Source organism: Lactuca virosa, chromosome 2 (genome assembly GCF_052849685.1).
Source record: "Lactuca virosa cultivar CGN04683 chromosome 2, Lactuca_virosa_CGN04683_v6, whole genome shotgun sequence".
Taxonomy (NCBI): Eukaryota; Viridiplantae; Streptophyta; class Magnoliopsida; order Asterales; family Asteraceae; genus Lactuca; species Lactuca virosa.
Window position 1 is genome coordinate 212,534,870 of NC_136427.1, and position 22,043 is coordinate 212,556,912.

General features: G+C 40.2%; 1 protein-coding gene and 1 pseudogene across 1 annotated transcript; both read right to left on the bottom strand.

Moving 5' to 3' along the window:
* Window positions 1–297: 297 nt before the first annotated feature.
* On the bottom strand, window positions 298–1,563 carry LOC145158198 (uncharacterized; annotated as a pseudogene).
* Window positions 1,564–7,837: 6,274 nt separating this feature from the next.
* Window positions 7,838–8,659, bottom strand: LOC145160154 (dehydrin DHN3-like). Its single transcript, XM_079079265.1, has 2 exons — window positions 8,341–8,659; window positions 7,838–8,261 (listed from the first exon to the last, which is right to left on the bottom strand). The coding sequence occupies exons 1-2, from the start codon at window positions 8,563–8,565 to the stop codon at window positions 8,052–8,054; spliced, it is 435 nt and encodes a 144-aa protein (XP_078935391.1). The 5' UTR covers window positions 8,566–8,659; the 3' UTR covers window positions 7,838–8,051.
* Window positions 8,660–22,043: the final 13,384 nt, after the last annotated feature.

Sequence of the window (22,043 nt, forward strand, 5' to 3'; positions counted from 1 at the left end):
TGCTAATCATTATGACAGAAAAATATTTAATCCATTCTGAACGAATATTGTTGCCTTACTTTCCATTCTTCAACGAATATTGTTGTATTACTTTCCATTCTTCACCACATGGTCAGAACCAAGTAACACAAATAACAAAGTCATAATTCTTTTTGTGTTCTTCAAGAATTTAACCATCAAATTCTTTTTTAGACATTTCCACCAATACCTGTCATGCAATATATATCGACAATATAAACATCATTTTTTTTTGTCAAATCATTTACAACATTAAAAGAATTTTAAATTTTAAGAAATTTAGAAAGTCCATTTCCAGATCTTGATCCGAAGATCAAGCTTACATTTGGCAGCAGAAACAGTAGCAGCTACTGATGAAGATGATGAATTTCTTGAATTCCCACTGACAGCCTTTGGAATTAAGCTATGAATTCCTTCGCATTTTATATGAATTCCTTCGCATTTTATATGAATCCCAATCTTTATGCTTCTTATGGACTCAATCTTGACTCGAACTTTAGTATCAAGCAGCAACTTTAATGGCAGCCCTGATTTCTTTTTTAGATCCGATCTCATTTGATTCACTGTTTCTGTTTCCAGAAGCAGGGAGTTGATAGAAAATGATGAGTGGATAATGGTGATGTTATTCGGCTTACTCATAAAGAAAAATGGTGTTAGAATTATACATAATGTTTTCGCAAGGAAGTAGAAAACATAGATAACAATGAGGTCGTGAACAACATAGCAAAAAGAACAGATTACAAATCGTTTGAAGCAATAGGCAGGGATCGGTTTTTTCAAATCATTTAATGAAAACAACGAATCAACAGAGACTCATTCCAGAATACTTTTACCATCAAATGGGTCTGACATTCGGCCACCTGCACCCATGTTGTTGATAGAAGATTAACCTAAAAATGTCAAAAGTTTTGTGAGATTTGTGTCTTTGCATCTCAGTTTAATACCTATTTTCAGAGCCATATACCTATATTGCCATCTATTCTTAGACTCGAAAATTGTTAGAGATTGATAATTCCAATCATGCATACACTCAAGATCCTCGAATCCAATTTCAAGATCATATACGGATTTCATTAACAGTAGAAGCATCCATATGAATATAATTAGCACCAAATACAGAAAGATAGGGGAAAAACGCAACTTAGATGTTAACAACGAATTAGCATGAAATGGACGAACCCTAATCGTACCTGAACGCATATTCGATCGAGAGGGGTTTTTAAACCCTTTCCGGTGAAGTTTAGTCCAACGATGTTGTAGGAGGAGACGAAAAAGATTGGTTTTCCAGTTAGCAAAATATCCGTTTGCGACTTGGGTTCCTTCGGATCAACACGTAATTGCGATTGAATCATAGTAAAATGTGATTTTCTTGTTTGGGTTTCTGGTAGAGATCGTATGTTCTCATGATGGTGAAGAAGGCAATCTTTAGTTGCGACCGAACGAGATTTAGGGTTAATGATATGAAACCGATTATTATTTAAAGGGAAATTAATTGATTTAAATTTACCAAAATTAATTAATAGCTAAGATTACAATTTTACCCATATCTAGGTTTTTGAAATGATTGGTCCACAATCATCCTTACATCCACACAATAATTAGTTAGAATATTTGAACCTCTATATATATATATATATATATATATATATATATATATATATATATATATATATATATATATATATATATATATATATATATATGAAATCACGAAGACATGCATTTAACCAAAAATATTATTTGTTTTTTTCGAAAACAAAAGATAAAAAGTTTTGTGTGAACTTTGTTTTTTTATTATTTCTAATCATAATCTAGTGTTTTTTCCACTACCTATCTATGCTGCCACCACAACCATAACCTCTGCCATCTCCGCCACCATCACTCTTATGGGAAAAACGCAGCCACAACGGTAAACAACAATGCAGAATAATACTTCGTTTGACTAAACTATTCTCGTCTTGAATGAACCTTTTTAGGATGCAAACAAATATGATATTTTTTACTTGCAAAAAACAGCCCCAATGCAAGTTATATGATCAATATAATCAACCCAAAACTATAAGTAATCAACCAATAACGACACCGGAATTTTAGCGTGGAAACCTCTCAAGAAAGGAGAGTGAAACCACGGGACTACTAGAGCCGCTTCAAATCCACTATCACAAATATTAGAGCAATACAAAGTCTTCTCTAGATGTACTAGAGGCATACAATAATCATCATATACTTGGAACTAAATCACATCAAGCATATGGAATCAAATAAGCAAAGACAAAGAAGAATATCACCAAAAACGTTCCTGATTTCCAGCAGCAAACAAAAGCGATGATTCCCGAGTCTCTGGAGCTTATCTCGACAATTCAACCGTTGGATCTGAATGTCTCGATGTTAGGAAGCTGCTGTCCAAAAATTAAAAAAAACGGACCGTTGAATCTCCGGGAAATTACCAAACACTGCAGGTGTATCTTCAAAAACGGGAATAAAAAACCCTCTTTTGCTTCTTACTCTCTCTAACTCTCTTGGTGGCTGAAATTTTTTTTGTGTGTTAGTGAAATTAGGGCATGTAACACATATATATACATGGGCTAAATAAGTGGGCTTTCCTCATGGGCTAAAAAACCCAATAGAAAACCCAACAAATCTCCCCCTTTTTGGCCTATGAGGAAGAATTCGCCATCCCGACGATCGAGCAACATATCTTCAACTTCTCCCTTGCTAAAACTTTAGTCAATATATCAGAACCATTATCATCAGTATGAACTTTTTCAAGTTCAAACAATTTGTCTTCAAGAGCATCTCTAATCCAATGATACCTCACATCGATATGCTTTGTTCTTTTGTGAAACATAGAATTCTTAGCAAGGTGAATGACACTTTGATTATCACAAAGAACCAGATAGCGTTTTTGTATAAATCCAAGCTCTTGCATAAAACTTTTTAGCCACAGTAGCTCTTTGCATGCTTCTGTTGCTGCCATATACTCAGCCTCAGTGGTGGACAAGGCAACACACTTTTGCAGTCGTGACTGCCATGACACAGCCCCCCCCCCCCCTGCAAAAGTCATCAAATATCCAGAAGTGGATTTCATGTTGTCCTTATTTCCTGCCATATCAGAATCTGTATAACCAAAAAGCATAGGTGCTCAATTTCCAAATGTTATACCCAATTTGGAAGTACCACGTAGATATCTAAAAATCCACTTAACTGCTTCCCAATGCTTCTTTCCCGAATTTGACAGAAATCGACTAACAACACCAACTGCATGGGCAATATCTGGCCTTGTACACACCATGGCATACATCAAACTCTCAATGGCTGATGCATATGGAACTCTATCCATCTCTTCAATCTCCTTCTTAGTAGAAGGGAAATCTCTATCAGTCAGCTTAAAGTTGGTAGTTAGAGGCGAACTAACCACTTTAGCTTTATCCATGTTGAATCTGCAAAGCACCTTCTCAATGTATTGCTCTTGTGACATATGCAACTTCTTTGAAGCTCTATCTCTACTAATCTGAATGCCAAGAATCTGTTTTGCCGGCCCCAAGTCTTTCATAGCAAAAGACTTGCTCAATTGTTTCTTCAGCTGAATAATTCTCTCTGCATTCTTGCCAACAATCAACATATCATCAACATAAAGCAATAAAATTATGAAATCATCATCACCAAACCTCTGGAAGAAAACACAGTGATCTGAAGTAGTCTTGTGGTAGCCTTGCTCACCCATGACTGACTCAAATTTCTTGTACCGCTGTTTTGGTGCTTGCTTCAACCCATAAAGACTTTTCTGAAGCCTACACACATAGACTTCTTTGCCTTTAACCTGAAAACCTTCAGGTTGCTCCATATAGATTTCCTTGTCCAAGTCACCATGAAGGAAAGCTGTCTTGACATCCATTTGCTCAACCTCAAGATCAAGGCTAGCAACCAAACCAAGAATCACCCGAATGGAACCCATCTTCACGACCGGAGATAAAATCTCATCAAAATCAATACCCTTTATTTGACTGAACCCTTTGACCACCAATCTAGCCTTGTACCTAGGCCGTGAGGTATGCTATTCAGTCTTCACTTTGTAGACCCACTTGTTCTTCAAAGCTCTCTTGCCTTTAGGCAACTTCACCAACTCAAAGGTATTGTTTTCATGCAAGGAATTCATCTAATCTTGCATAGCTTCAACCCACTCACTTTTATGATCATCTTCCATAGCTTCTGCATAACAACCAGGTTCTCCCCCATCGGCGACTAAAACATACTCATCAGCAGAATAATGGGTGGAAAGATGACGATCTCTCGTAGACCGCCTAAGTGGGACAAATGGTGGTATATCAGGTACCGGTAACTCTGGATGAAAATCCTCATCCAACTCCGACTGCTCTGGAACATCATTTTCATCAGTACCATGTTGTTCATCATTCTGAACATCTTCATTAATTGGCTCAAAATGTTGAGGGGGAACCATATCCAAATCAACATGATCATCATTAGATTGAGGAACTATCTTTGTCTTCTCAATATCTTTTAAACTCTGATCTTCAACAAATACAACATCACGACTCCTTACGAGTTTCTTCAGAACTGGATCATATAACCTGTAACCGAATTCATCTTGACCATAACCAAGGAATATACACGGCTTGGTCTTCACTTCAAGCTTTGATCTTTCATCTTTGGGAATATGCACAAAAGCCTTGCATCCAAAGACCCGTAAATGACGATACGAAACATCTTTTCCACTCCAAACCCTGTCAGGAACATCAAAAGACAAAGGAACACAAGGAGTAAGATTAATAACATGTACCGTTGTATTCAAAGCTTCTCCCCAAAAAGAATCAGGTAATCCTGCATGTGAAAGCAAACATCTAACTCTTTCACCCAATGTTCTATTCATCCGTTCTGCTAAACCGTTCAACTGTGGTGTCTTTGGAGGAGTCTTTTGGTGCCGAATACCTTGCTCTCTACAATAAGCATCAAAAGGACCAATGTATTCACCGCCATTATCTGTCCGAACACACTTCAATTTCTTCCCAGTTTGTCTCTCAACCAAGGCATGAAACTGCTTAAACACATCCAATACTTGATCTTTCGTCTTCAAAGTATAAACCCATACCTTCCTCGAATAGTCATCGATGAATGTGACAAAATACAAGCAACCCCTAAGTGTCCTAGTCTTCATGGGACCACATACATCGGAATGTACCAGATCAAGTATATTCTCTTTCCTGGAAGGAGGATGGCTCTTAAAGGAAACTCTATTTTGCTTACTTGCCAGACAATGAGAACATCTCTTCAAATTCACATCATGCACACCGGTCAACACATTTTTCTTCAACAACAAAGACATTCCCTTTTCACTCATGTGACCAAGTCTCTTATGCCACAAATCGGTCATGTCACAATGTATCGATGCATGGATCGATTCTTTGGAGATCTTCGGATGTGTCATGTATAACTTTGAGCTTCTTTCACCTCTTGCGACGATCAAAGAACCACGAGTGAGTTTCCAAATGCCACCACCAAAGGTACTATGGTAACCTTCATCATCAAGTAAGCCATCAGAGATCAAACTAAGTCTAATATCTGGAACATGTTTTACATTGTGTAAAACCAACTCCATCCCAGTCTCAAACTTTAAACAAATATCTCCGACACCAACAATCTTTGATAACCCATTATTACCCATTTTAACATTCCCAAAATCACCAGGAGTGTAAGATGTGTAAAAATCCCTTTGTGATGTCACATGATAAGTAGCACCACTGTCAACAACCCAACTCGAATCATCATGTGCAAGATTAACCATATCATAGTCACAACAAATAAAGAACTCTTCGGTAGTAGTGTTAACTTCAGCAGTATCATTACCACCATCATCTTTCTTGTGGTTGTTCTTTTGATTGTTGTAATTTGCCTTCTTGTTCTCCCTTTTCAACTGTCTGCAGAATCGTATTGTGTGCCCTTTTCTACCACAATGATTGCACTCATAGTCAGCAAACTTTCCTTTAGATTTACTGCGATGCTTCCCTTTGTTATTCAGACCTCTACTTTGACTTCTCCCCCTGCAATCTGTGACCAAGACATCTGAATGTGAAGAGGAACCTTGTGACTTTCTTCTCATCTCTTCATTTAAAACACTGCCTTTAGCTAATTCCATGGTGACAATACCATCTGGTGCAGAGTTGGACAAGGATGTCCTAAAAATTTCCCAAGAATCCGGTAAAGTGCCAAGGAGCCATAAACCATGTAGCTCATCTTCAAACTTGATACCCATTCCTGCAAGCTGATTAATAATTCCTTGGAAAGAATTCAAATGATCACTAATAGGATTTCCATCATGGTACTTCAAGCCAATCAACTGTTTAATCAAGAACAATTTATTGTTCCCGGTCTTCCGAGCATACAACTGCTCAAGCTTGTTCCACAAAGTGCGAGCATGAATCTCCGCGCTAATATGGTTCAAAACATTATCATCAACCCATTGCCGAATATACCCACAAACATTTCTATGCAAAATATTCCACTCTGCATCTGTTTTATCTTCAGGTTTTTCAGTATTAAACACAGGCATATAATAATCCTTCACATAAAGAAGGTCTTCCATCTTGCCTCTCCAAACTTGATAATTAGAACCATTCAAATTCACAATCCTATTTGTATTAGCTTCCATTCTTCAAACAAGTAACCTAATAACAAGAACCAGGCTCTGATACCAATCTTATGGGAAAAACGCAGCCACAACGGTAAACAACAATGCGGAATAATACTTTGTTTGACTAAACTATTCCCGTCTTAAATGAACCTTTTTAGGATGCAAACAAATAGGGTATTTTTTACTTGCAACAAAACAGCCCCAATGCAAGTTATATGATCAATATAATCAACCCAAAACTATAAGTAATCAACCAATAACGACACCAGAATTTTAGCGTGGAAACCTCTCAAGAAAGGAGAGTAAAACCACGGGACTACCAGGACCGCTTCAAATCCACTATCACAAATATTAGAGCAATACAAAGTTTTCTCTAGATGTACTAGAGGCATACAATAATCATCATATACTTGGAACTAAATCACATCAAGCATATGGAATCAAATAAGCAAAGACAAAGAAGAATATCACCAAAAACGTTTCTGATTTCCAGCAGCAAACAAAAGCGATGATTCCCGAGTCTCTGGAGCTTATCTCGACAATTCAACCGTTGGATCTGAAGGTCTCGATGTTAGGAAGCTGCTGTCCAAAAATAAAAAAAAACGGACCGTTGGATCTCCGGGAAATTACCAAACACTGCAGGTGTATCTTCAAAAACGGGAATAAAAAATCCTCTTTTGCTTCTTACTCTCTCTAACTCTCTTGGTGACTGAATTTTTTTTATGTGTTAGTGAAATTAGGGCATGTAACACATATATATACATGGGCTAAATAAATGGGCTTTCCTCATAGGCTAAAAAAACCCAATAGAAAACCCAACACACGTCTACCACCACCATTATCACCACAACCACCACAATCGTCACCGTCTTTTACTATCATCAAGAAATCGATGCGGTTAATAAACTATATCATTAATTTATACAATGTGTAAATACTAATAAAACAATTTTTTTTTTTAAATTATAGAAAACAAATATTTATTTTTGAGGATTATAGACTTTTAGTCCTTCTGGATATAGAAAAAGGATCATACTTCTTAAAGAAAAAAAGCACCTCACTATCTTCATTACCTAAAAAACTTTTCGTTTTTGTATCTTCTTAGCCAACTTTATTATCTAAAGACACCCATCTCAATTCTCACCAATTCCTTGAACACCATTCAATAAAAAGTTAAAAAACAAAAAAGGAACTTCACTTCATCGTATAACACAAATCAGAAATCAAACATACAAAAACATATCCCAAGCATCGCCTTGTGAATAACTCACGCACCCACCGTCCACCCACAAGGCAGATTATTGTACGACATACATACTTACATACAGACATACAAATACTTACATACAGACATACAAACATACACGCGTCATACATTTTATAACAATTACTGGTGACTCCCTGGTAACTTCTCCTTTATTTTGTCCATCAGTCCCTTCTTCTCATGCCCTTCCTCTCCCTGATATCCAACGCCGCCGCCGGTGCCAACAGTGTTAGTGGTTGAAGTCTTCTGCTCATCTCCACCAGGAAGCTTCTCCTTGATCTTCTCAAGCACACCTTTCTTCTTCCTTCGTCCTCCCTCACCATCATCCTCCGACTGCACAATCAAAACCCAACCTTAGTTATTAATCTTTAAAGTCTTAGAAGATTAATGATAACATATATATTTCACTTACAGAGCTGGAACTGCCACTGCCAGAACGGTGGAGGACGCCTCCGGCACCGGCATCATCATGTTTCCCTTGTTCATGGGCGTGACCATGAGCAGCTCCCGTTCCGATGCTGTTGATTTTTGTAGCATCGATATTGTCATGACCAACGGCTGTCGATGGGTTGTGGGCATGCTCGTCGGTGTGGTGACCCTCCTTATGGCCGTACTGTTCTCCTCCGTATTGTGCCATTTCTTCCGGTGAAAAAGATTGTTAGAAAGTACAACTGATGATTCAAAACGTTCAAGCAAACAGTTGATTATTGTGGGAAAGTTGATGGGAATGGAGATGGATTTAAGTGGCTTTATATAGAGAATAGTCGAATAGATTGGTTAGTAAATTATGGTGTACGTGGAGGATTGACGATGCATGGAAGGGCCGACCACGAAGATATATATGATTGACTAAAACTCAAAATAGAATATATATATATATATATATATATATATATATATATATATATATATATATATATATATATATATATATATATATATATATATATATATATATACTTTTTATTTATTAAGAAATTAATAATAAATAACTATTTATTATTTCTCTTTTAACGGAACCACTTTTATTTAATCGAGTTAGTTAAGTAAGTATCACGGAAGAATTCTACTTGGATTATGGTTTATATTTTTAATGATTGATGGTTAACCACAAAATCGAAGTTTTTCGATAAGTAGACTATCAAATTTTTATTTCTTTAGACATATAGATTATGAAATATCAATTATATACAGACAAAACTGAGGTTTAGTCTAAATCTCGATTTTTTGGTTTCAAGGTCATTTTGAACTAGTTTCGTTGTATTTTTAGTCCCTCCAAATATTGAAATGACTGTAATACCCATAGGGTATTTATTTTCCATTTTTCTTTCATTTTTTTAAATCAAAAACTTATTTATTTATTTTAACATTAAAAAATAGGAGGGTCTCTCTCTCTCTCTCTCTCTCTCTCTTGCATACACACTCACTGATGAACATGCTTCAACACATATTGATGATGAACATATAAACCGACACCAATAGACCATCGATTTAATAAAAAAATCCTTATTCTCAGTTCACTCAAAAACTACCAATACCTTGAGTAATTGTGATAGAGAAGACAAAATCACGACTGAACCTTTTTCAACACATACATACACTGATTATGATTTAGGGAAAAACAATTCATATATGAACCCAAACCAACACATTCTGCTATTCACCAAATTAGAAGATAAAATCATGTCTAACGCACACCAACAAAACATATATGAAGCCAAATCAACACACCTAGCAATCAATGAGAATGTTTTCATGGATGATAACAAAGGGGGAGAAGATTAAACCTATGGATGGACATGGGAGATGATGGGCACACAAAATCAGTGGTAAAATAAGCAATTGATCAACATAGAAATCAATCCACAAAAGAATCTTGAAATCGTCAGCTCCGCCCCTACCCCGCTTCATCTCCCTCGTCTCACTCCTCTCCCTTACAATTGACCACCGTAACCCATCTCATCCGACAAACCGACCTCACCAGCCACTATCGGCACCTTATGCTATGGAAACTGTAACATCCCGAAATTCAGGTACATCTCTTATACCCTTCTTCTTTTCGAAGTTGTCAAGTTTGGCCCTTAAAGGAAACATTAAGGCAAATGAGTACGCTGGGCGTACTAAAGAGTACGCTGCGCGTACTCATGCGCTTAAGTTGGACGCGGACTCGCCTAGGTACGCTGGGCGTACCCGAGGTTACGCCGGGCGTAACCGGCCCAGATGCAAACCCTAAATTGTGGCTTGTGCACTATAAAAGGAATGTTAAGGCCTTATCCTCAGCCACTATTTCAGAGAGTGAAACCCTAATAGAGAGATACCCTTCGTTCCTAGCTTGTGTGTGTGTTCTAAGCTTCAAAGTGCCATTTCAAGGTGGTGAAAGAGAAGAGGAGGCCATTTTAGGAGCTAGAAGTTGGTGGACAAGAGTAGATCTGAGTTCTTCAGAGGTTGGAGCTTCTATATGGAGGTAAAAAGCTCAAAGCTTTCCTTGTCATTGGTGATTTGTGCTTCTTGGACCAATTTTTAGGGTTTTTGGTCCCAAGGTGGAGACTTTATGAGCAAATGGTCTCCATAAGCCTAGATCTGCCATATTTCAGAGTAAAATGAGTTGTAGGTTCATAAAAATCCAATCTTGGACGTGAATATTGAGCCATGCATGAGATCTAGACTTTATGAGAAAGAAGGAAAGGTGTTAAAGTGATTAGGGACCTTTACAGCCATGCAAAGGCTTAAAGGTCTCGACTTTATGGATTAAGTGGTCTTAGAGAAGTCAGATCTGGAGTTTGAGTTTATGTCTTAACCGATTTAGACCAAAATCCATGAATGCATGAAACTGAGACTTACGCTGGGCGTAAATCTCAGTACGCGCAACCTAAGGGTCTGAGACCCCGATTCTGGATCGCCGGAGTACGCCCAACGTACAAGAGCTGGTACGCGCCGCGTACTGCCCCTGTTGACTTTCGTTGACTTTTAGGGTTTTGGTCAACATTTGGTCTTTTGGGTCAGGGAGGGGTAAAATGGTCTTTTACCCTTCTGTGGGATTGTAGGAAGGGATGTAATCTAGTCTTTGAGAGCCTTTATTTATTCGAGAGTACTGTTTATGTGTTTAGGCGGGGACTAGATCAGTGTTTTCGTGTGCAAGATTATCCGAGATACCCGAGGTGAGTCTTCTCACTATACATTACCTAGAGTGGTATTTATGTGTAGACCAGAGGGTCTTGTATGTTATGTGTATATATGAGATTATGTGCATTGTGTTATATGTATGCTATGTGTTGAACAGACCGGGCCGGAGGGCCCAACGATATAGACCGGACCGAAGGGTCCACGACACAGACTGGACCGAAGGGTCCGACGAGCTATGACCGGACCAGAGGGTCCAACGAGCTACGGGACTGGAGGGCCCCGCTGAGACACATCGACCGGAGGGTCGTACTGTAGCCTCGAGTGGCGTATGTGTTGTATATGGTATTTTGGGGAACTCATTAAGCATTTATGCTTACCGTGTTGTGTGTTATGTGTTTCAGGTACCAGTGAGGATCGCGGGAAGGCGCCGGCATGATCAGTACACACTCATAGAGATTATGTTGAGATTATGGGAATTGTTTTGTGATGATGACATTGGATACATTATGTTTTGATATTGTTTTAGGATTAAAAGTATGATTTAAAAATGAAAAATTGTTTTGGAAATTTACGTTGTTACAAGTTCGTATCAGAGCCTTGGTTTGAGGGATTCGGATGCACCTTCGGGTGTATTTGAACTCAAACTGAGGATTTGAGAAAGTTTTTCATAAAATAAACAATTTTTCTAAGGAAGTAAAAGGATTTGAGGAAAAAACAGAAGGAAGCACTGTGTATGATCAGCCAGCGCCGGAACGATGATTTCCCAAAATACCCTTACATTATGTGTTATGAGATATGTTATGATATCTTATGCATGCTAGGGTAGGCTAGGTATTCATATTAGGACTAGAGTGGCCTGATCTGTGATGCCTTAGCCTAGGAAGATTTCTGCTGCTATGAGATGCTTGAGAGTAAGTAGGTAGCAGTGAGGAGTTGATGAAAGGTCTACCGAAGGGTGGCCTATGCTAGCGAGATGTAGAGTACTTGTGACCTGGGATCCTAGGAGGAGGACTTGGGGTGAATACCGATGCGTTGTGGAAGGTAGTATAGGGCCCGTACTACTGGAAACACCGGATCGGTGAGCAGTCCAAGTAAGAATCCTTAGGGTACTAAAGAACAAGTAGGGTTGAGTATCGAGTGTGAGTATACTCGAGCGAATCTCTGATTTCTTTTGTGTTGTATTTCAGAGACATCATGGTTGGGATGCGCCACCACCCAGGAGGCAGTGGTACCAGTGATGAGGAGATCCGTAGGTTGATTCACGAGGAGGTGGTTGCGGCCATTCGAGCTGAGATACCAGAGATGTTCGGGTCTATCAAGACCACGCTGATCGAGACTTTTGATGAGTGGTACGCTGCTCTTACTGATAATGTTGTTGCTGCGGCCACCGCAGCCGTCGCTGCTGCCAGGCCGCAGGGGGGTGACTCGTTGCTGTACCGAGAGTTCAGCAACACGAAGCCACCAGAGTTTGATGGGACGCAGGACCTGATTGCTGCGATGAGGTGGATTTCTGATATCGAGGGATGCTTCTACACCTGCTCGTGTCCAGAGCATCTGAGGGTTCGGTTTGCGCTGAACCAGCTTCGCTTGGGAGCGAAGGACTGGTGGAAGTTTGTGACGGCAGACTTCACTATGGCAGAGCTTACTGCGATGACCTGGGAGAGGTTCACCATGATGTTTCAAGATGAGTATGTTCCCCCTGTGGAGAGGGAATGTCTAGCCCAGGAGTTTTTATCCCTCAAGCAGGGAACTGAGTCTGTGACGGTGATTACGAGGATGTTTCATGAGAGGGCGTTATTTTGCCCTGAGCACGTGTCGACTGAGCAGGCACGTATGAGCCGGTACTTGAGCATACTGAGGAGGGATATCCGTGAGTTCGTGGCGAACTCGTCATACCGGACATTTGCTGAGCTCCAGGCAAATGCCCGGAAGAGAGAGATTGAGCTGGAGACTCAGGTCAGGGAGGAGGCCGAGTCTTAGAAGAAGGACAGGCGACCGGCACAGGCGCAGCCGACAGCCAAGCGGGCAAAGCCTGCTGATTCGAGATCTGGGGGTCCAAAGGGCCGCACTTGTGGGAAGTGCGGCAAGAGCCACGAGGGAGTGTGCAGAGCTGGGGTGTGTTACAAGTGCGGAAAGGAGGGGCATTATGCGAGGGATTGCCCCAAGGGGTTCACGGTTTGCTTTCATTGCAGCCAGACCGGCCATCGGAAGGTCGAGTACCCACAGCTACTGCAGGGATCCGCGCAGGGATCTGGACCTACTGCTCGAGCTACTGAGATCCGGCCAGCGAAGGCCGAGGCACCGAAGGCTCGCGGGAGAGCCTTCCAGTTGACAGCGGAGGAGGTCCGCGCAGCGCCCGATGTCGTGGCTGGTATGTATTCTTTCGTTTATTTATGCTGAATTATGAGATCTTGTGCTTATATTATGATATGCGTAGGTACTTTTCTTGTGAGTTCTGTACCTGCTTTGGTGTTATTTGACTCGGGTGCGAGTCGGTCTTTTGTGTCTTTAGCGTTTAGTCAACACATCAGTATCCAGCGGGAGGCGTTGAGTCGACCGCTACGGGTTTCCATAGCTGACGAACGAGCGGTGTATGCTACGGATGTGATTCGAGGTTGTGTACTCGAGATCTTCGGTGTTGAGTTCCCGATAGATCTGGTCCCGATTGCGATGGGGGATATGTGTGTCATAGTGGGCATGGATTAGTTGAGCCGTTTTGGGGCTGTTATAGACTGCGAGCGACAGTTGGTGACGATAGGAGACCCTAGTATGGGAGTTCTTACGGTGTACGACGAGGGTACCCGTTCAGGGTCAGCATTCTGTTCGGCTGCTAGAGCGAGGCAGAGTCTACAGCAGGGCTGTAGTGGGTTTGTGGCCTACGTGTTGGACACACGAGTAATAGAGGAGAGGCCTAGTTCTGTTGATGATGTGCTGAGAGTGCGAGAGTTCCCGGACGTTTTCCCCGAGGAGTTGTCGGGTGTGCCTCCCGTGAGGCGAGTGGAGTTTCGCATCGATTTGGTTCCGGGGGCAGCGCCTATTGCCAAGGCGCACTATCGCCTTGCGCCACCAGAGATGCAGGAGTTATCCTCACAGCTTCAGGAGCTGTTGGGGAAAGGATTTATCAGACTGAGTAGCTCACCTTGGGGAGCGCCGATCCTTTTTGTCAAGAAAAAGGATGGTTCACACCGGATGTGCATTGATTACCGGGAGTTAAACAAGTTAACGGTCAAGAACCGTTACCCACTGCCGAGGATCGATGATCTATTCGATCAGTTACAGGGAGCATCTTGGTTCTCCAAGATTGATTTGAGGTTGGGATATCATCAGATGAGAGTGTGAGATGAGGATATCCAAAATACGGCGTTTAGGACTCGTTATGGGCATTACGAGTTCGTGGTGATGCCTTTTGGGCTCACCAATGCACCGGCGGCGTTCATGGATCTCATGAACAGTGTGTGCAGGCTGATGTTGGATCGTTCGGTGATCGTATTCATCGATGAAATATTAGTGTATTCGAGATCCAGAGAGCAGCATGAGGAGCATTTGAGGGAGATCCTCGGAGTTTTGAGATCGGAGAGGCTTTACGCCAAATTCGCCAAATGTGATTTCTGGTTACGAGAGGTCCAGTTCTTGGGACATCTCGTCAACCAGAATGGGATATTGGTCGATCCGGCCAAGATTGAGGCTGTGATGAGTTGGGAGGTGCCGAGATCCCCCACCGAGATCAGGAGTTTTCTGGGGTTGGCCGGCTATTATCGGAAATTTATCAAGGATTTCTCCAAGATTGTCGTTCCTCTCACCAGGTTGACCCGGAAGGGCGTGGCTTTTAGTTGGGGTTCTGAGCAGCAGGCCTCGTTTGAGACTCTTCGCCAGAGGTTGTGCGAAGCCCCGGTGTTATCCCTTCCAGAGGGAATGGAGGATTTCGTGGTGTACTGCGACGCATCGATATCGGGGTTGGGTGCGGTGCTTATGCAGAGAGAGCATGTGATAGCGTATGCATCGAGGCAGCTGAAGCCTCATGAGACGAGATATCCCACCCACGATCTAGAGTTGGGGGCAGTGGTGTTCGCCCTCAAGATCTGGCGTCACTATCTGTATGGGGTTCGTTGTACCATATACACGGACCACAAGAGTTTGAAGTATCTGATGGATCAGCCCAACCTGAATATGCGCCAGAGGAGATGGTTGGAAGTGGTAAAGGATTACGATTGTGAGATCCTGTACCACCCGGGCAAGGCTAATGTTGTAGCTAATGCTCTGAGCCGTAGGGCAGAGAGTGCCCCGATTCGAGACACTTGTATGCGATTAACGGTGATGACTCCGGTGTTGGACACCATTCAGGAGGCCCAGGCAGAGGCCATAATACCAGAGAACCGCAAGAGGGAGCGGGTGAGCGGGCATGTGTCTGAGTTCGTTACCGATAGCCGAGGGCTGATGACCTTTCAAGGTCGGATTTGGGTGCCGTATACAGGCGGGGCACGTACCATTCTGATGGAGGAGGCGCATAGATCGAGGTTTTCGATCCATCCCGGAGCCACTAAAATGTATTTGGATTTGAAGAAAGACTATTGGTGGCCCTGTATGAAGAGGTTAAGGCCGAGCACCAGCGTCCGCATGGCAAGTTGCAGCCACTTGAGGTTCCCCAGTGGAAGTGGTAACAGATCTCCATGGATTTTATCACCAAATTGCCAAGGACCGCGAGGGGTGTCGATGCAATTTGGGTGATTGTTGACCGGCTGACGAAGAGCGCTCACTTCCTTGCTATCAATGAGAGCTCTTCCGCTGAGAGGCTGGCCGAGTTGTATGTGAGAGAGGTGGTATCGCGTCATGGAGTACCGACCTCGATTGTGTCAGATCGAGATGTGCGTTTCACTTCCAGGTTCTGGAAGAAGTTCCATGAGGAGTTGGGTACGAGGTTGCATTTCAGTACCGCCTACCACCCACAAACGGATGGACAGAGTGAGCGGACGATCCAGACACTTGAGGACATGCTCCGAGCATGTGTGTTGGACTTCGGTGGAAGTTGGGACACGTACTTGCCGTTGGCTGAGTTTTCCTATAACAACAGCCACCATTCGAGTATTGGTATGCCTCCCTTTGAGTTGTTGTATGGGAGGAGATGTCGGACTCCCATTTGCTGGGGAGAGGTAGGACAGCGCGTGATGGGTAGCACTGAGATAGTGCTTCAGACGACCGAGCAGATTCAGCAGGTCAGGCAGAGGTTGTTGACAGCCCAGAGTCGCCAGAAGAGTTATGCGGATAGGCGACAATCCGAGCTTGAGTTTCAGGTGGGAGACTTCGTACTCCTGAAGGTGTCTCCTTGGAAAGGAGTGATCCGATTCAGGAAAAGGGGCAAGCTGGGGCCCCGGTACATTGGTCCGTTCAGGGTGACCGCGAGGGTGGGCAGGGTAGCGTATCGTTTGGAGCTACCTGCGGAGTTGAGCCAGATTCATGATACCTTCCACGTGTCTCAGTTGAGGAAGTGTATTGCCGACGAGACGGCAGTGGTATCGCTAGAGGACATTCAGGTGGATGCGAGCCTGAATTATGTTGAGAGGCCAATCGCGATTGTGGATCGAAAGATCAAGGTTCTGAGGAACAAGGAGGTGCCCCTGGTTCAGGTCCAGTGGCAACATCGGAGAGGGTCCGAGCTGACTTGGGAGCCGGAGTCACAGATGCGGGAGCAGCATCCGGAGTTTTTTACGGCATGAGACTTCGAGGGCGAAGTCTGGTTCTAGTGGGGGAGATTTGTAACATCCCGAAATTCAGGTACATCTCTTATACCCTTCTTCTTTTCCAAGTTGTCAAGTTTGGCCCTTAAAGGAAACATTAAGGCAAATGAGTACGCCGGGCGTACTGAAGAATACGCTGCGCGTACTCATGCGCTTAAGTTAGACGCGGACTCGCCTAGGTACGCTAGGCGTACCCGAGGTTACGCCGGGCGTAACCGGCCCAGATGCAAACCCTAAATTATGGCTTGTGCACTATAAAAGGAATGTTAAGGCCTTATCCTCAGCCACCATTTCAGAGAGTGAAACCCTAATAGAGAGATACCCTTCGTTCCTAGCTTGTGTGTGTGTTCTAAGCTTCAAAGTGCCATTTCAAGGTGGTGAAAGAGAAGAGGAGGCCATTTTAGGAGCTAGAAGTTGGTGGACAAGAGTAGATCTGAGTTCTTCAGAGGTTGGAGCTTCTATCTGAGGTAAAAAGCTCAAAGCTTTCCTTGTCATTGGTGATTTGTGCTTCTTGGACCAATTTTTAGGGTTTTTGGTCCCAAGGTGGAGACTTTATGAGCAAATGGTCTCCATAAGCCTAGATCTGCCATATTTCAGAGTAAAATGAGTTGTAGGTTCATAAAAATCCAATCTTGGACGTGAATATTGAGCCATGCATGAGATCTAGACTTTATGAGAAAGAAGGAAAGGTGTTAAAGTGATTAGGGACCTTTACAGCCATGCAAAGGCTTAAAGGTCTCGACTTTATGGATTAAGTGGTCTTAGAGAAGTCAGATTTGGAGTTTGAGTTTATGTCTTAACCGATTTTGACCAAAATCCATGAATGCATGAAAATGAGACTTACGTTGGGCGTAAATCTCAGTACGTGCAGCGTAAGGGTCTGAGACCCCGATTCTGGATCGCCGGAGTACGCCCAGCGTACAAGAGCTGGTACGCGCCGCGTACTGCCCCTGTTGACTTTCATTGACTTTCAGGGTTTTGGTCAACATTTGGTCTTTTGGGTCAGGGAGGGGTAAAATGGTCTTTTACCCTTCTGTGGGATTGTAGGAAGGAATGTAATCTAGTCTTTGAGAGCCTTTATTTATTCGAGAGTACTGTTTATGTGTTTAGGCGGGGACTAGATCAGTGTTTTCGTGTGCGAGATTATCCGAGATACCCGAGGTGAGTCTTCTCACTATACATTACCTAGAGTGATATTTATGTGTAGACCAGAGGGTCTTGTATGTTATGTGTATATATGAGATTATGTGCATTGTGTTATATGTATGCTATGTGTTGAACATACCGGGTCGGAGGGCCCAACGATATAGACCGGACCGAAGGGTCCAACGACACAGACTGGACCATAGGGTCCGACGAGCTATGACCGGACCAGATGGTCCAACGAGCTACGGGACTGGAGGGCCCCGCTGAGACACATCGACCGGAGGGTCGTACTGTAGCCTCGAGTGGCGTATGTGTTGTATGTGGTATTTTGGGGAACTCACTAAGAATTTATGCTTACCGTGTTGTGTGTTATATGTTTCAGGTACCAGTGAGGATCGCGGGAAGGCGCCGGCATGATCAGTACACACTCATAGAGATTATGTTGAGATTCTGGGAATTGTTTTGTGGTGATGACATTGGATACATTATGTTTTGATATTGTTTTAGGATTAAAAGTATGATTTAAAAATGAAAAATTATTTTGGAAATTTACGTTGTTACAGAAACCTTTGCCAACATTCAGTTTTGGGGTTTATTGAAGAGATTTAGGGCTTGATTCAGTTTTGGGCCTTCTCAGCTCGTTTCTTGGATGTCGATTTTGTCGAGAATGAAAGATGGAGAAACACAACTTATCTAGTTTGCTCCAGTAGGAAAAAGGAAACGACACCATTGATTAATGCACCACAACTTATATGATGGTGATAGGGTTTCGATTTTGTTAAGAAGATGATCAGAATATGGGTTTTCGAATGGTATCGACTATGATAATGATGAAGGTGGGCGCTGATTTGTGGTGGCTGGAAGGAGGAACGATGATGAGTAGTTGATGGTGGGTTTTGAAGAAGACGATGTATCTTATGGTATTAAAACGAGAGAGAGAGAGAGAGAGAGGAGGAGGAGGAGGTGGGCCCTCTCATTTTTTAATTATTAAAATGAATAAATAATTACTAAACTTTAAAAAAATGAATTTAAAAATAGAATATAAATACTCAAGGGTATTAAGTCATTTTAGTTTATAGAGGACCTACTCCGCAATGAAACTAACTCAAAAGGATTATGAAGTCAAAAAAGTTGAGGTTCGGACTAAACTTCAGAAAAAAATGCAATTACACTGTGACCATTTTTGCAAGTTTGTATATATATATATATATATATATATATATATATATATATATATATATATATATATATATATATATATATATATATATATAGCCTTTCCGTTTATTCATAATATTCAAGGCCGACTGGACATGTGCGGGTGTGCGACCGCACATGCATGGTGCGTGTCGTTTGGGGGCCTAGGGGATGGCATTGGGCATGTTGGGGATGTGCAACCTCATATAGCCCGTATCATTTGGGAGCCTGCTATTTTTTACGTCCAGTAGTTGGGTATTATGATAGATTAGTGACGGATTACTAACATTGCCAATTTTTTGTTTTAATTAACTTTCTAATAATTATGGATTTATCAATGAATTTCTTGTATAAAAAATTGCATTTCGGAGCATAGTTTTACTTTTCTTATAAAGTCTTCAAATTTAAAAGAACGGCCGTGATAATAAAATAATATTATAGTAGTTTAATATGTATTATTATTTACTTCTATATACGAAGTTTCTTCAATTATACTATATGAAACTTTAACAAGTTTTATCCAGAGTCTATAACTCTTTCCTCACTTTTTATATCTTAGAACTTTTATATATAGTTGCTGGGAGTTATATGATATCAATCATTATAAATTTGAATTTATACGATGCATTTATATTAGCTCATATTATGTTGATAGTTTAGGTTGTGGAAACGTCTATCCGATGAATTTAGCTTTCTTTGGAACAACGAATTTTATTAGACCACAACGAGCAAGTCACAAGGCTGGGAAAGAAAAACAACAGCACATTACAAACACTGAAACACAGGAATGGGAACAACACCAGTTAGCCGGATACAATTACCGGATTTACCCAAATGTTTAGCCTACCCAAAAACCAAAGGGATTATATTATCCACTATTAATTTCGCCGAGGTAGAAAAGATTTATTAAATTCCTTGTTTCTATTATTCCAAACGCACCAGATCATACCGTATGGGATAGCTTCTTTTTTTTTTTTTTTTTTTTTTTTTTTTGCAATTAATTACTTATGATAATCACATATGAAAATAGACAAATAGACAGGTGTCTCTATTGATTTTTTATATTTCTTTTCAAACTGTATCTAATAAATTAGGTGTTTAATCTCAGTGTCTTTTAATCGTACGCTTTTGGAGCAGGTGAGGTGCCTAAACCGGTCACTGGGGTCACATTGGATGCATGGCATGGAGCCAGCCGTACACGTGCGATATCCCATAATTAATTACGTGCCACCTTAATGGATTGTTCTATTTAAATTCACATAGGGAGATATCGTATAATCACGTGCCACGTTAGCCTTAACGGAAGATTCCATTTAAACTTACATAGGGAGATAGACATGTGTAAAGGAATGTCGGCCAATATATATATATATATATATATATATATATATATATATATATATATATATATATATATATATATAGAGGTTCTATGGAAAACAAAAAATCCTAAAAAAAACCCTAAAAATCATTCAAATGCATAAAAAAAATACTTAGAGATCACAAAACTTTTTTTTGAATTTTTTTATCAAAAAATCGCAACTTTTAGGTCAAAATCGTTGAAAATTTTTTATGAAAATTTTTTTTTTTTACAAAAAAAAAAAAAAAAAAAAGAAAAAATTTGATTTTTTATTTTTTTTAGCGAATTTGTAAAAAATGCTGCGATTTTTTGATAAAAAAATTCAAAAAAAAGTTTTGTGATGTCTTGGTATTTTTTTATGTATTTTTATGATTTTTAGGGTTTTTTTGTTTTCCAAATAACCCTTCCCTATATATATATATATATATATATATATATATATATATATATATATATATATATATGAGATCGGTTGAGAACTCATTGTTTCCCGAGAACCTGAGAACTAAATGTGGAGCGTTAGATCAAAATTAACTCATTAAGGGCATGATCGTAATCTTACCGATCTCATTTAATGTTTATTTTTTTGTATTATTGGACAAAATTAACATAATAAATCAAATATCGGATTTTCATAATTTTTTTTAAAATGGAGTTTTTTTAATTTTTTTCAGAAAACATGAATTTTTAAAAAAAAATGAAAAAATTAAAAAAACTGCAAAATTTTTCAAAAAAAAATGTTTTTTTAAATAATTAATGCAAGAACACTTTCAAAATTCTTCAACTTATCATTTTTTGCATCTTCAAAATTTTCCACAAATTCTTTCAAATCTACAAGAAAATAAAAAAAAATGATTAATACAAGAACACTCACAAATAAAATATGATTTACATGTGAATCACATATAATTTATATGTGATTTACATGTGAATCACATATAATTCATGTGTGATTCACTTATGATTTACATGTGAATTACATGTAATTCATATGTGATTCATTTGTGATTTACATGTGAATCACATGTAATTTATATGTGATTTACATATGAATCACATATAATTCATATGTGATTCACTTGGGATTTACATGTTAATTACATGTGATTCATATGTGAATTACATGTGATTCATATGTAATTCATATGTGATTTATATGTGAATCACATGTAATTCATATGTGATTTACATGTGAATCACATATATTTCATGTGTGATTCACTTGTAATTTACATGTGAATTAAATGTGATTCATATGAGAATTACATGTGATTCACATGTAATTCATATGTGATTTATTTGTGATTTACATTCACATGTAATTCATACGTGATTTACATGTGAATCACATATATTTCATGTGTGATTCACTTGTGATTTACATGTGATTCATATGTGAGTTACATGTGATTGACATATAATTCATATGCGATTCATTTGTGATTTACATGTGAATCACATGTAATTTATATGTGAATTACATGTGAATTACACGATTTTATAAATATTCAAGGGATTTAATGGTGAAAAATAGTTTGGTTAGTACCTGCATCTAGG

Coding starts and splice junctions, on each gene's coding strand:
- LOC145160154 (XM_079079265.1), bottom strand. CDS start 8,565: ATGGCACAATACGGAGGAGAACAGTACGGCCATAAGGAGGGTCACCAC. Junction 8,262..8,340: donor GCAGTGGCAGTTCCAGCTCT/GTAAGTGAAATA, acceptor TTGATTGTGCAG/TCGGAGGATGATGGTGAGGG.